Below are 21,820 nucleotides of genomic sequence, written 5' to 3' on the forward strand. Positions count from 1 at the left end.
AATTGAATAGCTTGTCTTATGAAGAGTGTCTGATGGCTCTGGGCCTGTAGTCACTAGAATTCGTAAGAATGAGGGGTGACCTCATTGAATCCATCAAATGGAGAAAGACCTTGATAGAGTGGATGTGGAGAGGCTGTTTCCTATGGTAGGAGAATCAGCTTCAGAACAGAGGGGCATCCTTTTAGAAAGGAGGTGAGGAGGAATTTCTTTAGCCAGAGAGTGGCAAATCTGTGAAATTCTTTCCCAGACAGGCAGCTGTGGAGGCCAAGTCTTTATGCATATTTAAGGCTGATGATGCTGGAATCTTGATTGGTCAGGGAATGAAGACATATGGTGGGAGGGGGTGGAGGGGAAGGCAGGAGATGGGGACTGAGAGGAAAATTGGATCAGTCATGATGAATTGGCAGAGCAGACTCAATGGGCCAAATGGCCTAATTCTGCCCTAAATCTTTTGTTCAAGGCAAAAGAAACAGACTGGCAGCTACATGTGAAATTACAAAATAAGGAGAAGATGTTTGAAGGTAACAAAAAGGTACTGCAAAGAAACAGCCACTGAACATACTCCGTCCAGTGTAGACGCAGCACAGAGCGCACCTGTTTCTGATAGAAACACACGTGCAGAGACTTCTTATCTGGGTGTTCCTCTCAGAAAGCAGAAAAAATGCAGACAAGGTTGAATAAAATTACTGAGGTGATGTTACAATTGTTATGATTGTAAACAAGTTTAAATGTGCCTGTCTCTGGCAATCCTATCACACACACAAACTGGAATCAGGTGGATCAGGAAGTGGTAAGCATCTGATAAAGGAAATGAATGGAATGAGTCTGAAGTGTTTGTTGTGCAAATGAAAGGAGGCAAATTGGAAAGAATGTATGCAAAATATCCCATTAACAATTCAACTTGAAAAGCCAGGACCACCTTGAGGGCAAGGGTGATATCTGCATTTAGCAGTAAACAGCTGTCAAAGTTAGAAATTGCTATTCTTCGTATTTCAGTCACTGGAATAAATTCAACAAGGGGTGAACAGCTCAAACAAGAGAAAGCCTGCAGATGCTGGAAATCTGAGCAACACACACAAAATGCTGGAGGAGCTCAGCACGCCAGGCAGCATCTACAGTAAAAAGGTAAATCGACATTTCGGCCCGAAATGTCGACTGTACTTTTTTTTTCCCTATAGATGTTGCCTGGCCTCCGAGTTCCTCCAGCATTTTGTGTGTGTTGCAAGGGTGAGCAGCTTCAAGTTCCTGGGCATCAACATTTCAGAGAATTTATCTCGCCTCCAACATACTGATGGAATCACGAACAAGACAGGTCAGAGGGCAAAACTTCATTAAGGGTTTGAGAAGATTTGGTACATCACCAAAGACCCTAGCAATTGTCTACAGCATTACCTTTGAGAGCAGTCTGACTAGTTATATCACTGCCTGCTATGGAGGCTCCAATGCACTGGATCCAAAAAATCTGCAAAGATGCAGCCAGTGTCTTCATGATACTAGCCTCTCTTCTTCAAAAGCATATCTTCAAAAGTTGGTGCCTCAGGACGACAATATCCATCATCGAGGAGTCACACCATCTAGGACGTGCCTTTTTCTCATTACTACATCACGGAGGAGGTGTAAGAGCCCGAGAACATACACTCAGTGTTTTAGGAACAGCTTCTTCCCCTCTGCCGTAAGATTTCTAAATAGTCCATAAACCCATGAACATACCCCACTATTTTGCTTTCTTTCAGCATTTTTTCATTAATTTCTTATTGTAACTTATAGTAATTTTCTTTGTATTGCACTGTACAGCTGCCACGAAGCAACAAATTTCACAACACAAGTCAGTGGGAATAACACGCTTCTGATTCTACCATTAAGTGATTTTTTTTTAAAGAAATATGCATTAAGCTATTTGCTTAACTTGGTTCATTTTTCTCCAAAGTAGAAAATGTCACACAAGTATATTCATGTATACTATTGCTTTAGACCTATGATCATAAAAATACTTTAATCATTCAGGATCCATCCACAAGTGTCAGCACTGTGGAGTTAAGTTCACAGTGGAATCTCCTTGCATTTAGGATACCAATTTGAAACCACACCCGCTCCTCCCCTCCTCTCCCCAAAACCAGGGGGGGAAAAAATCACATACCGGGTATGTTCAATTTATCACAGAATCAGAAGGGTCTAAAACACAAGAGATCCCGCAGATACTGGGATCTTGAGCAACACACACACACACACACACACACACGCGCGGCGGGAGAAGCTGCGGTTTTCCAATGCTGTGGAGGAATCCACAAAATTGAATGGAGTCATTCTGAGATGTTGCCGCTACTACGTTACCAGTACTGAGAACCCTTGCACACAGCAACCTGAAAGAACCTCCAGACTGTGAGGCTCAGTTCGACGCAAGCACGGGTATAAAACTGGGTGCAAATAGGGCTCTGGGGATGGGGAGTGGGGGAAAATGTTTAGAATCTTAGAATCAGAGTTATACATTGATGCCAGCTTTATGCCCCCAATCCTGATACAGTATTTGCAGGTATATCTGCATGTGGTAGGGATGTAGATTTTGAAGCTAACACAACTTGCTTTGTTCCTGTCGTTTTATTTTTGGTAAGAATATACTTCATTTGGAGACTGCCCCAGAAAACATTGTTTGATCATAAGGTGAAAGGTCAACATGAAACATTAATTCTGTTTCTCTCTCCAGCACTCTTGACCTGCACAGTATTTTCCAGCATCTTTTTTGTTTTCATTGCCTTGACCCCCAAGTAAGATTTGAGAATTTCTCCAAACGCTGAGACGCGAGAAAGATCCCAGGTGGGAGAAAGGCAGAAGATTTCCACTCTGTCGGGAAATTTGACAGGTTTTTCAATAGACAACATATGCTTTTGGTTATGTTTTAACATCTTGGAAGCATTGAATCAAAGAGCAAAGAAGGAGACCATTTAACCCAGGGAGCCCGTGCCAACTCTTTGAATGAGCAGTCCACTTTTTCAGAATGACAATGAAGTTTATTATCACTGACACAAGCTGTAAAATATGTTGTTCTGCAGCGGCAGTATAGTTCAAGACAAAAACTATTGTAAGTTACGAAAATAAATAGTGCAAAAGATAAACAGTATGGGAGGTAGCGTCCTTGGGTTCACAGAGTTCCAAAAACTGATGGCAGAGGGGAAAAAGCAGCTCTTAAAATGCTCCGTGTGGATCACCAGAGTACTACAAGTTTAAGTCCATTCTTCTCCAATGATACTTCCAGAATCTGCCTCCCAGACCGTAACAAGGCACAGTGTATAAATATTTTTCCTCATAATGTCATAATTGATACATCTGTAGCTATTTAGGTGAACTGGGAGAATCAGGTTGGTGCTGGACCACAGGATAGGGAGTTTGTAGAGTGCCTACGGGAGGCATTCTTGGAACAGCTTGTACGAGAGCCGACCAGGGACAAGACTATTCTGGATTTAGTGTTATGTAATGAACAGGATTTGATAAGCGATCTCGCAGTAAAGGAGCCATTAGGAGGTAGTGATCACAATATGATAAGCTCTTATCTGCAATTTGAGAAGGATAAGGGCAGCTCGGAGGTGTCAGTGTTGCAGATGAACAGGGGAAACTATGGAGCCATGAGGGAGGAGCTGGCCAAAGTTGACTGGATGGATAGCCTAGCATAAAAGACAGTGGAACAGCAATGGCAGGTATTCTTGGGAATAATGCACAAGGTGCAAAATCAGTTCATCCCCCAGAGAAGGAAGGATTCAAAGGGGGGAAAGGGGCCACAGTGGTTGACAAAGGAAGTCAGAGATTGCATAGCATTAAAAAAAAAGGAAATATATAACCATATAACCATATAACAATCACAGCACGGAAACAGGCCATCTCGGTCCTCCTAGTCCGTGCCGAACTCTTAATCTCACCTACCCGCACTCAGCCCATAACCCTCCACTCCTTTCCTGTCCATATACCTATCCAATTTTACCTTAAATGACACAACTGAACTGGCCTCTACTACTTCTACAGGAAGCTCATTCCACACAGCTATCACTCTCTGAGTAAAGAAATACCCCCTCGTGTTTCCCTTAAACTTTTGCCCCCTAACTCTCAAATCATGTCAACATTGACATGTCAATATCATGTCAATCATGTCAAATATGACGGAGCTAAGGTGAGTGGGAGGACAGATGATTGGGAAGTTTTTAAGGAACAACAGAACTTAACTAAAAAGACAATACGGGGAGAAAAAATGAGGTACGAACGCAAGCTAGCCAGGAATATAAAGGAAGATAGCAAAAGCTTTTTTAGGTATGTGAAGAGAAAGAAGATAGTTAAGAACAATGTTGGGCCCTTGAAGAATGAGTTGGGTGAAATTGTTATGGGAAACAGAGAAATGGCAGAAGAATTTAATGAGTACTTTAGATCTGTTTTCACTAAGGAAGACATGAGCAATCTCCCAGATGTATGGATGGGCCAAGGACATAGGGTAACAGAGGAAATGAAACAGATTGACATTCGGAAGGAAACGGTGATGAGAAGACTGATGGGACTGAAGGCTGACAAATCCCCAGGTCCAGATGGTCTGCACCCTAGGGTACTAAAGGAGGTGGCCCTGGAAATTGCCGATGCATTGGTAATCATTTTCCAATGTTCCTTAGATTCAGGATCAGTTCCTGAGAATTGGAGAATGGCTAATGTTATTTCCCACTTTTTAAGAAAGGAGGGAGGGAGAAAACAGAGAACTATCGACCTGTCAGCCTGACATCAGTGGTGGGAAAGATGCTAGAGTCCATTATTAAGGATGAAATAGTGGCATATCTAGATAGCAGTGATAGGATTGGGCCGAGCCAGCATGGATTTACCAAGGGTAAATCATGCTTGACTAATCTGTTGGAGTTTTTTGAGGATGTAACCAGGAAGTTAGACGGGGGAGATCCAGTGGATGTGGTGTACCTCGATTTTCAGAAGGCATTTGATAAGGTCCCACATAGAAGATTGGTGGGTAAAATCAAAGCTCAGGGCATTGGGGGGAAGGCATTGACATGGATAGAAAACTGGTTGGCAGATAGAAAGCAAAGGGTAGCGGTGAATGGGTGTTTCTCGGAATGGCAGGTGGTGACTAGTGGGGTGCCACAGGGCTCGGTATTGGGACCACAGCTGTTTACCATTTACGTTAACGATTTGGATGAAGGCATAGAAAATAACATCAGCAAATTTGCTGATGATACTAAGCTGGGTGGCAGTGTGACATGTGATGAGGATGTTAGGAGAATTCAGGGTGACTTGGATAGGCTGGGTGAGTGGGCAGATACTTGGCAGATGGCGTTTAATGTGAATAAGTGTGAGGTTATCCACTTTGGGAGTAAGAACAGGAAGGCAGATTATTATCTGAACGGTGTAGAGTTGGGTAAGGGAGTAATACAAAGAGATCTCGGAGTCCTTGTTCATCAGTCACTGAAGGTGAATGAGCAAGTGCAGCAGGCAGTGAAGAAGGCTAATGGAATGTTGGCCTTTATTACAAAGGGAATTGAGTACAAGAGCAAGGAAATCCTCTTGCATTTGTACAGAGCCCTGGTGAGACCACACCTGGAGTATTGTGTACAGTTTTGGTCTCCAGGGTTAAGGAAGGACATCCTGGCTGTAGAGGAAGTGCAGCGTAGATTCACGAGGTTAATTCCTGGGATGGCTGGACTGTCTTACGCAGAGAGGTTAGAGAGACTGGGCTTGTACACGCTGGAATTAAGGAGATTGAGAGGGGATCTGATTGAAACATATAAGATTATTAAGGGATTGGACAAGATAGAGGCAGGAAATATGTTCCAGTTGCTGGGAGAGTCCAGTACCAGAGGGCATGGTTTGAGAATAAGGGGTAGGTCATTTAGGACAGAGTTAAGGAAAAACAACTTCTCCCAGAGAGTTGTGGGGGTCTGGAATGCACTGCCTCAGAAGGTAGTGGAGGCCAATTCTCTGGATGCTTTCAAGAAGGAGCTAGATAGGTATCTTATGGATAGGAGAATCAAGGGATATGGGGACAAGGCAGGAACCGAGTATTGATAGTAATTGATCAGCCATGTTCTCAAAATGGCGGTGCAGGCTCGAAGGGCCGAATGGTCTACTTCTGCACCTATTGTCTATAATAGTGTTCGCCTGCAAACCTGTATTAGGAACTGTAATCACATAAGTGCTATTAAATTAATTCTGCAGAATTAATGATTTTTTAAATGCTATTTAAAGCTGCAGGACTTCATCAGGCACTTCACAGAAAATGATCATATTCTGGGTAGCTTCCAAATATGAACATTAATTCTCCAACTATTGGTAACTTCTCCCCTTGCTTGCTTTTTCCATTCCCCATTCTGGTTAGCCCCTCACCCCTTTGCTTCTCCTCACCTGTCCATCAACTTTCTCAGTTTCCTTCCTCCTTCTCCTCCTCTTTCATGGTCCACGCTCATTTCCTGTTAGATACCTTCTTCTTCAGACATTTACCCTTTCCACCTATCTCCACTGAGCTTATTTCATCTCTCCTCCCCTTCATCTAGTCTCTGCTATCACCTGCCAGTTTGTAGACCTTCCCCAACCCCTCCCCCCCCCACCTTCTCCTGACTTTTACCCTCTTCCTTTCCAGATCTGATAAAGGGTCTTGGCCAGAAACATCAACGGCTGTCTTGCTGAGTTCCTGCAGCATTTTGTGCAAAATTGCTCAAGATTTCCAGCATCTGCAGAACCTTGTGTTTACGATTGATTTTTTGAAGTGTTATGACTTTCACGGTCTTGACAAATGTGTACAACATCATGCAAAAAAAAATCTAAAGAGATAGTGAACCAGTTGTAACACACACACACGCAAAATGGTGGAGGAACTCCACAGATCAGGCACCATCTATGAGGAATGAAAAGTCAAAGTTTTGGTCCAGGACTCATCTATCCAGCACTCCTCCGGATTTCCGTCATCTGTAGAATCTCATATTTTATTTACGGCATCTTAGAGATACAGAGCGGTAACAGGCCTTTGCAGCCCATGGAGTTCACACTGCCTAATTACACCTATGTGACCAATTAACTCATCTTTAGACTGTGGGAGAAAACCAGAGCACCTGGAGGAAACCCGCTCAGTCACAGGGAGAACATACAAACTCCTTGCAGATAGCAGTGGGAAGTGAACCCGTGTTGCTACTGCAGTAAGTGTTATGCTAACCGCTACACTACCGTGAAGCCAACTAGCTGGTGGAAACACTATTCTGTTTTAGGCAAAAAGACACTTAAAATGTAAGACTGATCTCGCAAGCTTATTTCAGATAGTCTTGATTCAATTAAATGGCATGAGTTCCAGTTTTATATTTTAACTAAGTAGTTCTGACAACGGGTTGTGACCTGAAATTTTAACTTTGCTTCTCTTTCCACAGTGAACGTTTCCTGCATTTTTCTGTTTTTATTTCAAACCTAGCATCTGTAGTTTCGTTTTAAATTTAATTTACTATATCTGAAGTACTTTGGTACACAGTAATTTTAACTGCAATAAGGAAGTGATCCCCAGCTTGTTTTTGAACTGCTGCATTGAATCCACACTTACTAACCCTGAAGTGTCATTGAACTTCCGCAGAAAAGAAAAAAAAATCCTAATTGATTAATGTCTAATCTTGAGTCTGCTCAGAAACCCGATTTGGGTGACATTTCATTCTCCTCAAACTTTTTTAAAAAAATATAAAATTCAGTCCAAAGTCAGGTCACTCAATTATTTAAAATGCTTCAGCTAAGTCAGTCCAACTGCATCATATTATCATCCCCTTTTCCTTTGTAACTTAAGTGATCACTCAAAAAACATTTATTGTGTCACTTTATTGCATCATATTACCTGAAGAATAAATACCGGCAATGCAGCAGAATTCCCTTTATCCATTTTGAATATTTCCCGAGAGATCTTGTAAATCCATGAGCCAATTTAGGGCCTCGATTTAAAATCTCATCTTGTATTTCCTAACATTTTTTCCCTCAGCAATGAACTAAAGTGACAGCCTAGATCCCGTTTTCAAGCCCTCGAACCAGGCTTGAAACTATAATTTTCTCACTTCTGAGACAAGGATCTGACCAGCTCTTTACGTTAAGCTAGCAACTTTCAAAAATAACTCACCGTGTAAACATTCCTGCCAAATGAGAACATACATTGGAGTTAAAAGCAGAAAATACTCGGAGCAGACGAGCAAGCGAACTTGCACCAGGGGAGAGACGAAAAACTGTTTGAAACTTCATTGCATGTCGCACAGTCTAGACGAACTCTTTGATATAAGTCAAGACACGTCCGGGAATGCAACAGCTTTGCTTTCTTGAACAAGTCGCAATTTGCCCCACTGTGGCTACTTTAAGAGTCTCCCAGACTAACAATTCCAGTTGTGGAATAGGCTTGCACCCAAAGGGCTATCCTAGCTTTCTATTTCAGATGCCGATCAACTTGGTGCCAGCGCTTTGTCCTTATATCAGATTTCCGGCACTTAGAATCCTTCGTCAGCTGAGTGAGTGACATTCGGCTGCTAAGAGTACTGCACTTTCAAAAGATAGAAATGATAAAGTGACACACAATAGGGCAATATCTAATGACCAAAAATAGGGACAAGGTCAAGACCAGAAATCTGTACCGAACAAAAAGTAGAAAGATCAATAATAAAAATGTCGTGTGCATTATGCCAAATCTGCCCAAACTGAGACATCCCAGGTAGATGTACAGGAAACCTTAACACTATTTCAATCCACAGAGGAATAATCACAGGGAACAGGGCTAACATCAATTCTCCATCAACATCACTTGGAAGCAGTCAGTTAACATTAATTTCGATTAACATGAATCTCAAGGTAGTATATAGGAACATATGAAATTTGATAATAAATTTTACTTTGACTTTTGACTCTTGAACTCTAATCTACTTTGTTATAATATTGCATCTTAGCTGCACTGTACTTTCTCAGTAGTGGTTACAATTATTCTGCATTGTTACTGTTAACCTTGTTCTACCTCAATGCACTGTGTAACGTTCAGGTTCATGAACAATCTTCCTTACAACCATCAGACTCCTGCCAGTCTTTATGTATAGTTTTTTTTGTAAAATTCTGTTTCTTTTTCTCCTGCATACTCCTGCAAAAAAATGAACCTCAGAGTTGTATATGATAACATATACTGTACATACTTGATTTCGGGTAGATGGAGCTCGTCAACCTGGGAAGGCAGTCCATCGGAGAGAGGGAAAACTCTGACTTTAAACCACCGCTGCCTTGCGGCCATACCCACTCATGGGTAAGGCTTCGGGAGTAAACCCTGAGGACAGATCTGGAGCTGGAGTCCTGAAGGCAGTCCGACGTTGCCTTCAACCTCGTTCTGGCAGTTCCTGCGATGACACCAGTGCCAAGCTGTATCGGCCCTTGCCCTTCCCTTGGACAACATCAGTGGCGTGGAGAGGGGAGACTCGCTGCATGGGCAACTGCCAGTCTTCCATTCAACCTTGCCCAGGCGTGCGCCCTGCAGGGGGCACAGATCCATGGTCTCACGAGACTCACAGATGCCACACACACATATTTGATAATAGCTTTACTTTGAACTTTGTTTTGATTAGTATGGAAGACAAGCTTTTACTGTATTTTGGTATGTGCGACAATAATAAACCAATTCCAATAATGTGCTTGTGTTGGGGTGAGGTTATTTTCTCATTCATACAGGAGGTGTTTTTCTTTGAGCAAGGTCAATATTACTGATCACCCCTATTTGCCTGTCAGAAGATGGATGCTTATTGAACTGTTGCAGTCCATCTGGAAAAAGGACTCTAGTTAAAGCAAGAGAAATTCTGCAGATGCTGGAAATCCAAGCAACGCACACAAATTGCTGCAGGAACTCAGCAGGCCAGGTAGCTTCTATGGAAAAGAGAACAGTCGACATATCGGGCTGAAGGGTCTCAGCCTGACTGTACTCTTTTCCATAGAAGCTGCCCGGTCTGCTGAGTTCTTCCAGCAATTTGTGTGCGTTGCTCTTACCACATTGCTGGTTTTGGAAGGTTCCAGAATTTTGATCTAGAGCAATGAATGGATAGGGATATTTTTCCAAGTCAGGCTGTGGTGTGACTGGTAGTGATATTTGTGAATACACATCTGTTGGTTCTGCAAGTTATTGCCCAGCTAAAAAAGCCAGAAGTGCCAGCTAGGTGCAATACCTACTGAGTTAATGCCTATGGAATACAAACTTTGGTGAGTAACGATGCAATTACATTTTAAATATTTATTTGATTACGCCAAAGTGCCAAACCCGACCATTCACCTTCTCCCCGAGCTCCATTCAAGGCCCCAAACAGTCCTTCCAGGTGAGACAATACTTCACCTGCAAATCTGCTGGGATCATCCATTGTGTTCAGAGCTCCCAATGTGGCCTCCTCTACATTTGTGAGATCCGTCATATATAGGGAGAAGGCTTTGTAGACTACCTCTGCCAAAAGCAGAACTACCCAGTGGCCAAACATTTTAATTCTGATTTCCATTCCCGTTCCAACACGTTAGTCCATTGCCTTTTCTTGTGCAATGATGTGGCCTCCTTCGGGGTGAAGGAGCAACACCTTATATTCCATCTGGGTAGCCTCCAAATTAATGGCATGAATATCAATTTATCCTTCCAGTTAAAAAAAAATTCTCTCCTCCTCCCCTCTTCTTCTTATTCCCACTCTGGCCTCTTAGCTCTTCTCACCTGCCTATCACCTCCCACAGGGTCCCTTCCTCCTTCCCTTTCTCCTATGGTCCACTCTCCTCTCCTATCAGATTCCTTCCTTTGCAACCTACCTGGCTTCAGCTATTACCTTCTAGCTTCCATTCTTTCCCTCTCCCCACCTTCTTATTGTGGAATCTTCCCCCTTCCTTTCCAGTCCTGAAGAAGGGGCTTGCTCCAAAGTGTTGACTGTTTACGCATTTCCATAGATACTACTGAGTTCTTCCAGCATTTTGTGGGTGTTGCTTTGGATTTTCAACATCTGGTGAATTTCTTGTTTTATTATTTGATTATCTGGTTTTCTTTAGCCTTGGCATTTTCAGTTGCTGTGGTAAAACATGGGAGACAAATAGTGTGGAGCCCGCCAGTCCCCCATTTAATGGACTAATGGGACAGGAGATTCAGAACTTGCAGCATCGGGGAATGAAAATCGATCTTCATGCTATCAGGTTGGAGGCTACCCAAACAATACGGGGCGGTGCTCCTCCAAGCTGAGAGTGGATTCATCATGGCATTAGAGGCGGCCATGGACCAAAACATCAGAATGGGAATTGGGATTGGAATTAAAATGGTGGATTACCAGGAAATACTGCTTTTTTTTTTACAGATGAAGCGAAGGTGCTCAACAAAGCAGTAACCCTAGTCTACATCGGGTGTCACCAGTGTAGAAGAGGCTGCAGTGGGAACACCAAATACAGTAGACAACCCCAACAGATTCACACGTGACATGATGCCTCACCTGGAAGGATCATTTGGTGCCCTGAATGAAGCTGAAGGAGGAAGCAAATGGTCGGGTAAGGCACATAATCCATTTGCAGGAATAAATACTGGGAGGGAGATTAGTGGCGATGACTGAATAGACATGGAAATCACATAGGAAGTGATTCCTGTATAAAGTGGGACATGGAGGTGGGGGCAGGAGTGCAAAGACTTGCTTGGTGGTAGGATCTCATTAAAGACGGCAGAAGTTGCAGAGGGGGATGTACTGGATGCAGAGGCTCATGGGGTGGTAGGTGAGGACAAGAGGAACTCTATACTTGTTAATATGACAGAAAGAAGGGGTGAGAGCGAATGTCCGGGAAATAGCAGAGATGAGAATGAGGGCAGCACCAATGGTGAGGAAGGGAATCACTTTTCTTAATCAAATTAGGATCTTTCATAAATCCTTTGTCAAATTCTGTTCCAACTCTGATTAGAGCTACATTCTAAATTTGTATGTTTTGTCCCTTCCTGAAAGACTTCAGTTTTCATTATTCCAATTTGCTACAGTTCACTGGAGCCTTGTGATTTCTCCTTAACTTAATAAAATTCCCCTCAATCAGTAAACTAAATGGTGAGGGAAGTGCAAACCCTTTTGATTTGTATTTAATGGGATCAGGGTGACTTTTTACATGAATCACGAACAGTTATGATGCTCTCATTGGAAAAATAGCAAGGAAAATTATCCCTTTGTATTCTCTGAATGAGGAATGACTGCAAGAGTAAAGACTTCTCACTTCAATAATACAAGTTCTAATGAGATTGTACCTGGAATACTGCATGCAGGTTTGGTTTCCGTACTTAAGAAAGGTAAATTTGTGCCTGAGAGATAACAAAGAACTCCCACCAGAGTGAGTTTGGAATGGAATGAAGTTGTACAATGAGAGATAGCATGATCTGGGCATATACTCTCCTCTGTTTATGAGAGATGATTTTCTTATAACACACAATATTCTTATGGACTTGGAAACAAGGGAATGGAAAGAAACTTGGCTGGAGGAACTCCGAGTCCAGTAGCATGTGTAGGGAATGGATTTCCCTTCACATAGGAACACTGATGCTTACTTCCCTCTACAAATCCCATTCAATCCAGATTTCCACCAGCAGATTTTTCTGTTCCTTCATATGGGCTTGACAGAGATAGTGTTTCTCCTCCCTGGGGTGTACAGAACTTAAAGTCATGGGTTCAAGATAAAGGCTTAGCCATTCATGAAGAAAAATGAGAACAATTTTCTTCATCCAGATGATAGGAAGCCTTTCAAATTCCCTGCCCAAATCAGCAGTACATATTCAGAGGCTGTGTTCAACAGAGAAGGGTAGACCTAAGGGAATCAAGCTTTCTAATGATAGGGCTTGACCTCCTTCTTTGTCTGCAGTTTCTTTCTGCTCTGCTAGTATTTTCAGCATTCTGTGTAATAGAGTCATAGAGCACTAAAGCACAAAAAGAATCCCTTTGGCCTATCTAGTCCATGCTAATTTGTTATTCTGCCTGATAACTTCAACCAGCACCTGGACCATAGCCCTCTATACTCCTCCCTTCCATGTACATATCCACATTTCTCTTAAATGTTACAATCAAACCTGTATCCACCACATCCGCTGGCAGCTCATTCCACACTCACACCACCGTCTGAGTGAAGTTCTTCCACAGAATCCCCTTAAACATTTCACTTTTCACTCTTAACCTATGACCTCTAGTTCTCACCTCACCCAGCCTCAGTGGGAAAAACCTGCTTGCATTCAGCTTGTGCAAACCTCTCATAATTTTGTATACCCCCCCTCATTCTCCTACACTCTAGGAAATAAAGTCCTAACCTTATTCAATCTTTCCTTGTAACTTAGATCTTCACAACCTGGCAACTCGCTTGTTATTTTTCTCTGTACTCTTTCAGCCTTATTGGTATCTTTCCTGTATGTAGATGTATTGTACACAATATTCCAAATGTTGCCTCACCATCTTATATAACTTCAACATACCATCCCAATTTCTGTCCTCAATACTTTGATTTATGAAGGCCAATGCACCAAAAGCTCTCTTTACAACCTCATTTACCTGTGATACCACTTTCAATGAATTATTAATCTCTAGTCCCAGATTCCTGGTCTACTGCACTCTGCAGTGCTCTGCTGTCAAGTCCTTCCCAAAGCACTCTTGCTGGTATTGAATTCCATCCGCCAATCTGATTTTTCATTCAATTTTTCTAGCTGATCTAGATCCTGCTGCAAGCTTTGATAGCCTTCCTTACTGTCCACTAATGAGCCTCGTGATTCTCTTTAAGACTGAATGCCAGTATATACTTTCTCAAATGAGGGGGCCTGCTTGAGTATGTTAAGGTTACACCCATTGAGGCAGATGAAGAGTATTACACTAAGGTTCCTCAATAAGCATTGAGGGAGACAGAAAGGGTTGGGGGTATCAGCAAGTACATCACATGCCACAGGGTTCAAAACAATGATGTGAACTTACTCACAGTAGTAAACCTGTGGAAAGATCAGTCAGTAAACATAGGTAGCAGTGCCTCTGTCACGATTATCCTCAACATGGTGCCTCGCAAGGCTGCATCCTCAGCTCCCTACTCAAATTCCTATACTTTCATGCCTGTGTGACCAGAAACTCTCCTGCTTCATCGACAAGATGATACCGCCGTAGTGGGCTGTATCTCAGAAGGAGATAGAGAGTCTACGGTTATAGTATCATGCCAACAACCCTTCCCTCAATGTCAGGCAAACAAAAATGCTGGTCATGGACTAGGAAAGGGGTGGTGCATATACTCCTGTTTACGCTAATGGTGCTGAGATTGACAGGGTTGCAAACCAAGTTCCTTGAAATGAACATCAGCAATGACCTGCCCTGGCCCAACCCTATAGATACCAAGGTCAAGAACGTGTACCAATGCCTCTGCTTCCTCAGAATGCTAAAGGATTCTGGCATGCCCCTTTGACCCTCACCAACTTTTATCAATGAACCACAGGGAGCATCCCATTTGGATTCATCACCACTGGAATGGCAACTGCTCTGCCCAAGATGACCAAAAACTGCAAGAGAGCTGTGGGTGCAGCACAGCACATCACGGAAACCAGCTCCCCTCCACGAAATCTATCTACATTTCTCGTTGCCATGGTGAAGCAGCCAGTATAATCAAAGACCCCACCCTTGGCATTTTCTTCTCTCTATCAGGCTGAAGATTCACAAGCCTGAAAGCACCTACCACCAGGTTCAAGGACAGCTTCTCTTGGGCTGTGTTAAACCTACTGAACAGTCCTCTAGCGTCATAAAATGAATTCTGGACCTTGCAATCTGCTTCGCTATGGTCTTGCACTTTATCGTCAGCATCGCACTCACTGTGACTAGAATATTGTATTCTGCATTTTGTTTTGGTTCTTCACCTCCCCCATGTACTTTCATATAAAATTATCTGAATGGATGTCACAGGTCAGCATTTGTGACAATAATAAACCAATTTGGTATTTTTGTGGCTGAGCCAGTCGAGTTCACCTTCATTGATGGCTCCTTAGAGGTAGATCCAGATCACTGACCTTCGACCTCCAACGCAATCTCCATATCCCTCGATTCTCCTAATAGTAGGAGACTCAGCAATGTTTGCCTTGAATGTCAGTGATCAGTAGTTTGAATCTTTTTGGAGATGGGTCACTCTCAGTCAGGTTTGTGGTCTAAATATCACATTACACTTATAAGCCAATGCCTGAATACTGCTTCCCATTCTGCACGCTCATTAATATCATATGTAATTTGCTGTAATCCACCTCAAGGTTGCCAGACCCCACCCCTCAATTTGTCATCAGTCACACATTTGTGTTTTTGATTCCAGATTCTGAATCACTTGAATAAAGTGGTGTGCCAGCACTAATTTTTAGACAAATCAATACCACTGGATTAGCTTCCCTTCTCTCCTACCTCTTGCTTTCTGTCCTGAAGCTAGCTGACAACAAATTCTACAACTTACCCAACGAGACCAGGTTCTGCCAATACTTTACCTGCAGTCTTCAAGCTGACTGACCTATAATTCCCTGGAACTTATTAAAAATGCTGGCATTAAATAAGCTACCTACCAATTCTCTGGCACACAGATTTTATCAAATTACTTTAAGTATGTATAGAAATACCTCTTCTATCTCTTTTCTAGATTATTATAATATATTTTTCAATACATCCAGAGCATGGACGTTATCCTCAAAAGTTTGTTTTATATTTTGAATATATTCTACTTTTTTCTATTTTAATTTCATTATTTGTTGTTATAACAACCATCTGCTTTACATGCAATGATCAAACATAAAAACAGATTTAATATAACAGTCAACAGTTTTGGGCCCCATACCTCAGAAAGGATGTGTTGTCATTGAAGGGAGTCCTGAAGAGGTTTTCAAGGATGATTCTGAGAATGAAGAGGTTAACATATGAGGAGCATTTGGCAGCTTTGGGCCTGTACTCACTGGAATTTAGAAGAATGAAGGGGGATCTCATTGAAACCTACTGAATGTTGAAAGGACCAGGTAAGGTGAATGTGGAGAGGATATTTCCTATGGTGGGGTATCCAGCACTAGAGGACACAGCCTCAAAATTGAGGGGTAACCCTTTAGAATAGAGGCAAGGAGGAACTTTTTTTACCCAGAGTAGTGAAGCTATAGAATGCTCTGCGCCATGGACAGCTGTGGAGGCCAAGACTGTGGGTATACTTAAAACAAAAATTGAGAGTTTCCTGTTTGGTCAGGGCATCAAAGGTTATGGTGAGAAGCAGCCAGGTGTATGGGTTAGAGTGTGATCCGGGATCAACTTGGATGGAATAGAAACATAGAAAATAGGTGCAGGAGTAGGCCATTCGGCCCTTCGAGCCTGCACTGCCATTCAGTATGATCATGGCTGATCATCCAAATCAGAACCCTGTATTTGCTTTCTCTCCATACCTCCTGATCCCTTTAGCCACAAGGGCCATATCTAACTTCCTCTTAAATATAGCCAATGAACCGGCCTCAACTGTTTCCTGTGGCAGAAAATTCCACAGATTCACCACTCTCTGTGTGAAGAAGTTTTTCCTCATCTCGGTCCTAAAAGGCTTCCCCTTTATCCTTAAACTGTGACCCCTCGTTCTGGACTTCCCCAACATTGGAAACAATCTTCCTGCATCTAGCCTGTCCAATCCCTTTAGAATTTTATACGTTTCAATAAGATCCCCCCTCAATCTTCTAAATTCCAGTGAGTATAAGCCTAGTCGATCCAGTCTTTCTTCATATGAAAGTCCTGCCATCCCAGGAATCAATCTGGTGAGCCTTCTCTGTACTCCCTCTATGGCAAGAATGTCTTTCCTCAGATTAGGGGACCAAAACTGCACACAATACTCTAGGTGCGGTCTCACCAAGGCCTTGTACAACTGCAGTAGAACTTCCCTGCTCCTGTACTCAAATCCTTTTGCTATGAATGCCAACATATGGAAGTGTAGACTTGATGGGCTGAATGGCCTAATTCTGCTCCTATGTCTTATGGTCTCTCACATCTTCCATCTCTCGTTTCTTGAAAGTAGTGTTGTCCTCTTGTTTCAGCTTTTACATCACAAGACATGGCAGCAGAATTAGGTCATTTGACCTATTGAGTCTGCTCCACCATTCCATCATGGCTGATTTATTATCCCTCTCAACTCCAATCTCCTGCTTTCTCCCATCTCTGCTTTAAATATGCCCAATGACCTGGCCTCTGTGGCAATGAATTCTGTAGATTCATTGCCCTCTGGTAAAGACATCTCACATCATTTATGTTCCAAATGGACATCTATCCTATTTGAAGCTGTGCCCTCTGGTCCTAGACTCCTCCATGATAGGAAACATCCTCTCCATGTCACTGAATCTAGGACTTTCAATATTTGAGAGGTTTCAATGAAATTTCCCCCCACCACCTCGTTCTCCTAAATGCCAGTAAGTACAGGCACTGCGTCATTAAATGGTCCTTATTGTTAACCCTTTCATTCCTGAAATCATTCTTACAAACCTCCCCGGACCCTCTCCAATGCCAGCACATCTTTTCTTAGATAAAAGGACCAAAACTGCTCACAATACTCCAAGTGGAGTCTGACCAATGCCTTATAAAGCCTTAACATACTTGCTTTTATATTCTAATCCTCTTGAAATGAATGCTAACATTGCATTTGAGTTCCTTACCAGCAACTCGGCCTCCTGATAATTTTTAAGGAAGTCTGTGTGAGGACTCCCAAATCCCTTTGCACCCCTTATTTTTGAATTTACACCCCATTTAGAAAATAATCGATACCTTTGTTTCTTCTACCAAAGTGCATGACCATGACTTTCTCCACACGATATTCCATCTACCATTTCTTTCCCCATTTTTCCAAACTGTCTAATTTCTTCTTCAGGTTCCCAACACCACACCACCCCACCCCCCCCCCCCCCCCACTTCCTCAACACTGCCTGCCTTGTCTCCTATCTTCATATCATCTGCAAACTAGGCCCAAAAAGTTATCAATTCCTTCAGCCCAATCATTGACATATCACGAAAAGCAGTCCCAACTCCAACCCTCACAGAGCACCACTAGTCCACAGGCAGCTAACCAGAAAAGGTCCCCTTTATCCCCACTCTGCCTCCTACCAGTCAGTCAATCTTCTATGCATTCTAGTATCTTTCCTATAATACCATGGGCTCTTATCTTGTTAAGCAGCATCTTGTGCCGCACCTTGTCTAAGGCCTTCTGAAAATCTAAGTAAACAACATCCACTGATTCTTCTTTGTCTATCCTGCTTGCTATTTCCTCGAAGAATTCCAGCAGATATTTCAGGCAAGATTTCCCCTTAAGGAAACCATTCTGGCTTTGGCCTATTTATCATGTGTCTCCATGAAATTTCATCCTTAATAATGGATTCCAGTATCTTCCCAACCACAGAAATCAGGCTAACTGGCCTATAATTTTTTTCTTCTGCCTTGCTCCCTTCTTAAAGAGTGGCGTGATATTCTAGAACCATTCCAGAATCTAGTGATTTTGTTTTTTTTAAAAAATGACAGGCCATGTACATAGGAGCCACAGGAGCAGTCAGTGGGGGGGATGTGTCCAGACAGGTATATGTAGTTCACCACAACCATCTTCTACAAAAAGATTTCTCTAAGTTCCCTATTGGATTCATGGGTAACCACTTTATATTAATGACCCCTAGCTTTGGACTTCTCCGTACATGGCAACATCATTTCTGATTTACATGATTAAACTTAATCATAATTTCAAAGGTCTCTATTAAGTCACCTCAGTCTTCTTTCCTCTGCAGATAAACAACTGCCTCTTTCACTCTCAATAGTTGTGACATTTCATTTCTAACTTAATCCCTAATTTTTTTTGAGCAACACACACAAAATGCTGGTGGAACGCAGCAGGCCAGGCAGCATCTATGGGAAGAAGTACAGTCGACGTTTCAGGCCGAGACCCTTCGTCAGGACCTTAATTTTTTTTTTGCATGTTTTCCCATACCTCTATTTCCTTTTAACAATAGGGGGGAGTTGCACTGTACCATGGCAGCAAAAGTGTAGTCTCATTAAGGTCTTGTATCTGCTCAATGTAAAATTGCTGCCTTTCAACACTATCTATTTGGAAGCTTCCATAGTCTATTATTCCAGATTTCAGTTCAGGCTTAATATCACCGTATATATCATGGAATTTGTTGTTTTGTGGCAGCAGAGCACTGCAATACACTATAATTAAATAAAACTATAAATTATAATAAGCATAGAGAAACAAAGAAAATTAAATTAAATAAATTGTGCAAAAATTGAGGAAAAAATACTATTGGTGTTTATTCAGGAATCTGATGGTGGAGAGGAAGAGGCTTTTCCTGAAAATTTGACGGTGTCTCCGGGCTCCTGTACCTCGTCCTTCATGGTAGCACTGAGAAGAGCACATGCTCTTGGTGATGGGGATCCTTTATTGTGAATGCTTCCTTTTCCAGGTGTCCTGGGTGCTATGGAGGCATGATGGAGATGGCAGAGTTTATAACTTTCTGCAGCTTTTTTGATCCTAAGTGGCCCCTCCATACCAGACGGTGATACAACCAATTAGAATGCTCGCCACAGTACATCTGTAGAAATGTATGAGCGTTTTTGGTGACACACAACATCTCTTCAAAATCCCAATGAAGTATAGCCAGCATTATGCTTTCTTTATAATTGCATCATTATGTTGGGTCCTGGATAGGTCCTCAGAGATGCTGACACCCAGGAACTTGAAACTGCGCACATATTCAGCTTCTAGTCCTTCGATGAGGACTGGTGTGTGTTCCCTCAACTTCCCTTTCCTGAAGTCCACAATCAATTCCTTAGCCTTATTGATGTTTACAAGGTTGTTGCTGCAACACCACTCAACCAGCTGATCTACCCCTCTCCCATACGCCACCTCATCACCATCTGAAATTCTACCAACAATAGTTGTGACATCAGCAAATTTATAGATCTGTTTGAGCTGTGTCTAGCTACACAATTCTGAGTGTAGACAGAGTAGAGAAGTGGGCTAAGCATGCTTCCTTAAGGTGCACCAATGTTGACTGTCAGCGAAAAGGAGATGTTATTTCAGATCAGCACAGATGGAGGTCACCCAGCGAGGAAGTCGGGGATCCAATTGCAGGTGGTGGTACAGAGGTCCAGCATTTGGAGCTTGTTGATTAGAACAGAGGGTATGATTATGTTGAATGCTGAGATGCAGTCAATAAACAGCAGCCTGAAGTAGGTATTACTATGTCCAGGTGTTCCAAAACGGAGTGCTGAGCCAGTGAGATTTCATCCCCCATGTGGCAATAGGCAAAGTGCAGCAGGTCCGGTTCTTGCTTAGGGGGCAATTCTCGCAAGACTAACTTCTCAATACACTTCATCACAGTAGATGTGAGTACCACTGGGTAATAGTCAACTCATCCTGGTTTTCCAAGCCCTACCAGATATACCATCAGGGCCTGACGCCTTGCGAGGGTTCCCCTTCTTGAAAGATCAACTGACATCAGTCTCTGAGACAAAGATCCCAGGGGCACCAGATGCTGCATGGATTCACACAGATAAGTTTTATTCTTCCTGTCAAAGCGTGCAAAAGCTTATCTGGGAGTGAAGCATCACAGCTATTCGTGATGTTAGGTTCCACTTTGGAGGAAGTAATGGCCTGCAAACTCTGCCAGAGCTGGCATACATCTCATTCAGTCCCTAGCCTCAATCAAACTTGTTTTTCTCATCCTTAAAATACCCTTCTGTAGGTCTTATCTAGACTTCTTGTATCGTTCTGAACCATCCGTCTTGAATGCCTCAGACCTAGCCCCCAGCAAACTATGTATTTCCTGGTACATCCATGGTTTTTTGTTTGGCCAGCATGTTCTCAAAGGTATACTCTATTCCACACAGGTCTTGATGCAATTGTTAAAAATCATGATGTTATCGTTCAATCCTTGAATATTGTTCAGTCCACCAATTCAACGCAGTCATTTAAGCGCAGCTCTGCCTCCCTTGACCATACCTTCTTGAACCACACCACTGGTGCTGTGGTCCTTGGTCTCTGCCTATATGCTAGAAATAGAAGTACAACCAGGAGATTGTGCTTTCCAAAGTGTGGGTGCAGGATGGTGGCGTAACAGCAGTCGTGTGTTGGCTCCATAGATGATAGCTTGGTGACAGGTGTTCAAAGACTTCAAGCTGGCCAGTTAAAATCTCCCAAAATGATTGTGAAGGTATCAGGGTGCACAGTTTTGTGCCTACTCAGCTCCTCCAGAGCCTGCCTGATGTCCACCCGAGGGGGAATGTACACCTCGCCGGGATATGCTGGTGGAAAACTGTCTTGGCAAATAAAATAGATGACATTTGACTGCTCGATGCTCCAGGTCAGGCGAGCAGAACTGAGACTGAACTGCCACGTTTGTGAACCACAATGAGTTAATCATAAAACATATTCGACTTCCTCTGCTTTTCAAAGACTGAGCTGACCTGCTTTTGTGGAGAATGGTGAATTTATTGAACTGCAGCACTGCATCCAAAATGGCAGTGGATAGCCATATTTCCATGAAGCAAAGTACACAGCAGTTTGAACTACATCTTGCAGTGGTTCACCGTATATCATGTATACAATTCTGTACTAATGCATTTCACCAATCTTGAATGATATCTGAGTCACACCAATGTCAAAAGTAAACGGATCGCAGTGAAGCTTTGTGTTGTATTATGACTCCCTTAGCTTTCTAAGACAATTGCTATATTTTAATCCTTATAGTGAATTAATACACAAACTGTAGCTACAGTGAAATGGTTTCCACTGTTGATACATTACAAAGAATAAGAATCTGCAGTGTGGCTTCTGTAACCAATAT

The 21,820-nt window shown here is 42.6% G+C and overlaps 1 protein-coding gene across 7 annotated transcripts in view; it reads right to left on the reverse strand.

Annotated features, from left to right (window-relative positions):
- kcnj15 (potassium inwardly rectifying channel subfamily J member 15) overlaps positions 1-21,820 on the reverse strand; it is a 58,261-nt gene that overhangs the window by 32,538 nt on the left and 3,903 nt on the right. Inside the window, exon 1 of one of the 7 annotated variants that reach the window (XM_073044979.1) lies at positions 8,114-8,275. The exons of 5 other annotated variants lie outside the window; for them this stretch is intronic. In XM_073044979.1, the coding sequence (XP_072901080.1) occupies positions 8,114-8,232 (119 nt within the window). In that variant the 5' untranslated portion in view covers positions 8,233-8,275. Of the gene's footprint in view, positions 1-8,113; positions 8,276-21,820 lie in introns of those variants that run through there. One more of the 7 variants, XM_073044977.1, reaches the window with a different exon arrangement.

The sequence above is a fragment of the Hemitrygon akajei genome, chromosome 5 (assembly GCF_048418815.1).
Source record: "Hemitrygon akajei chromosome 5, sHemAka1.3, whole genome shotgun sequence".
NCBI classification, from domain to species: domain Eukaryota; kingdom Metazoa; phylum Chordata; class Chondrichthyes; order Myliobatiformes; family Dasyatidae; genus Hemitrygon; species Hemitrygon akajei.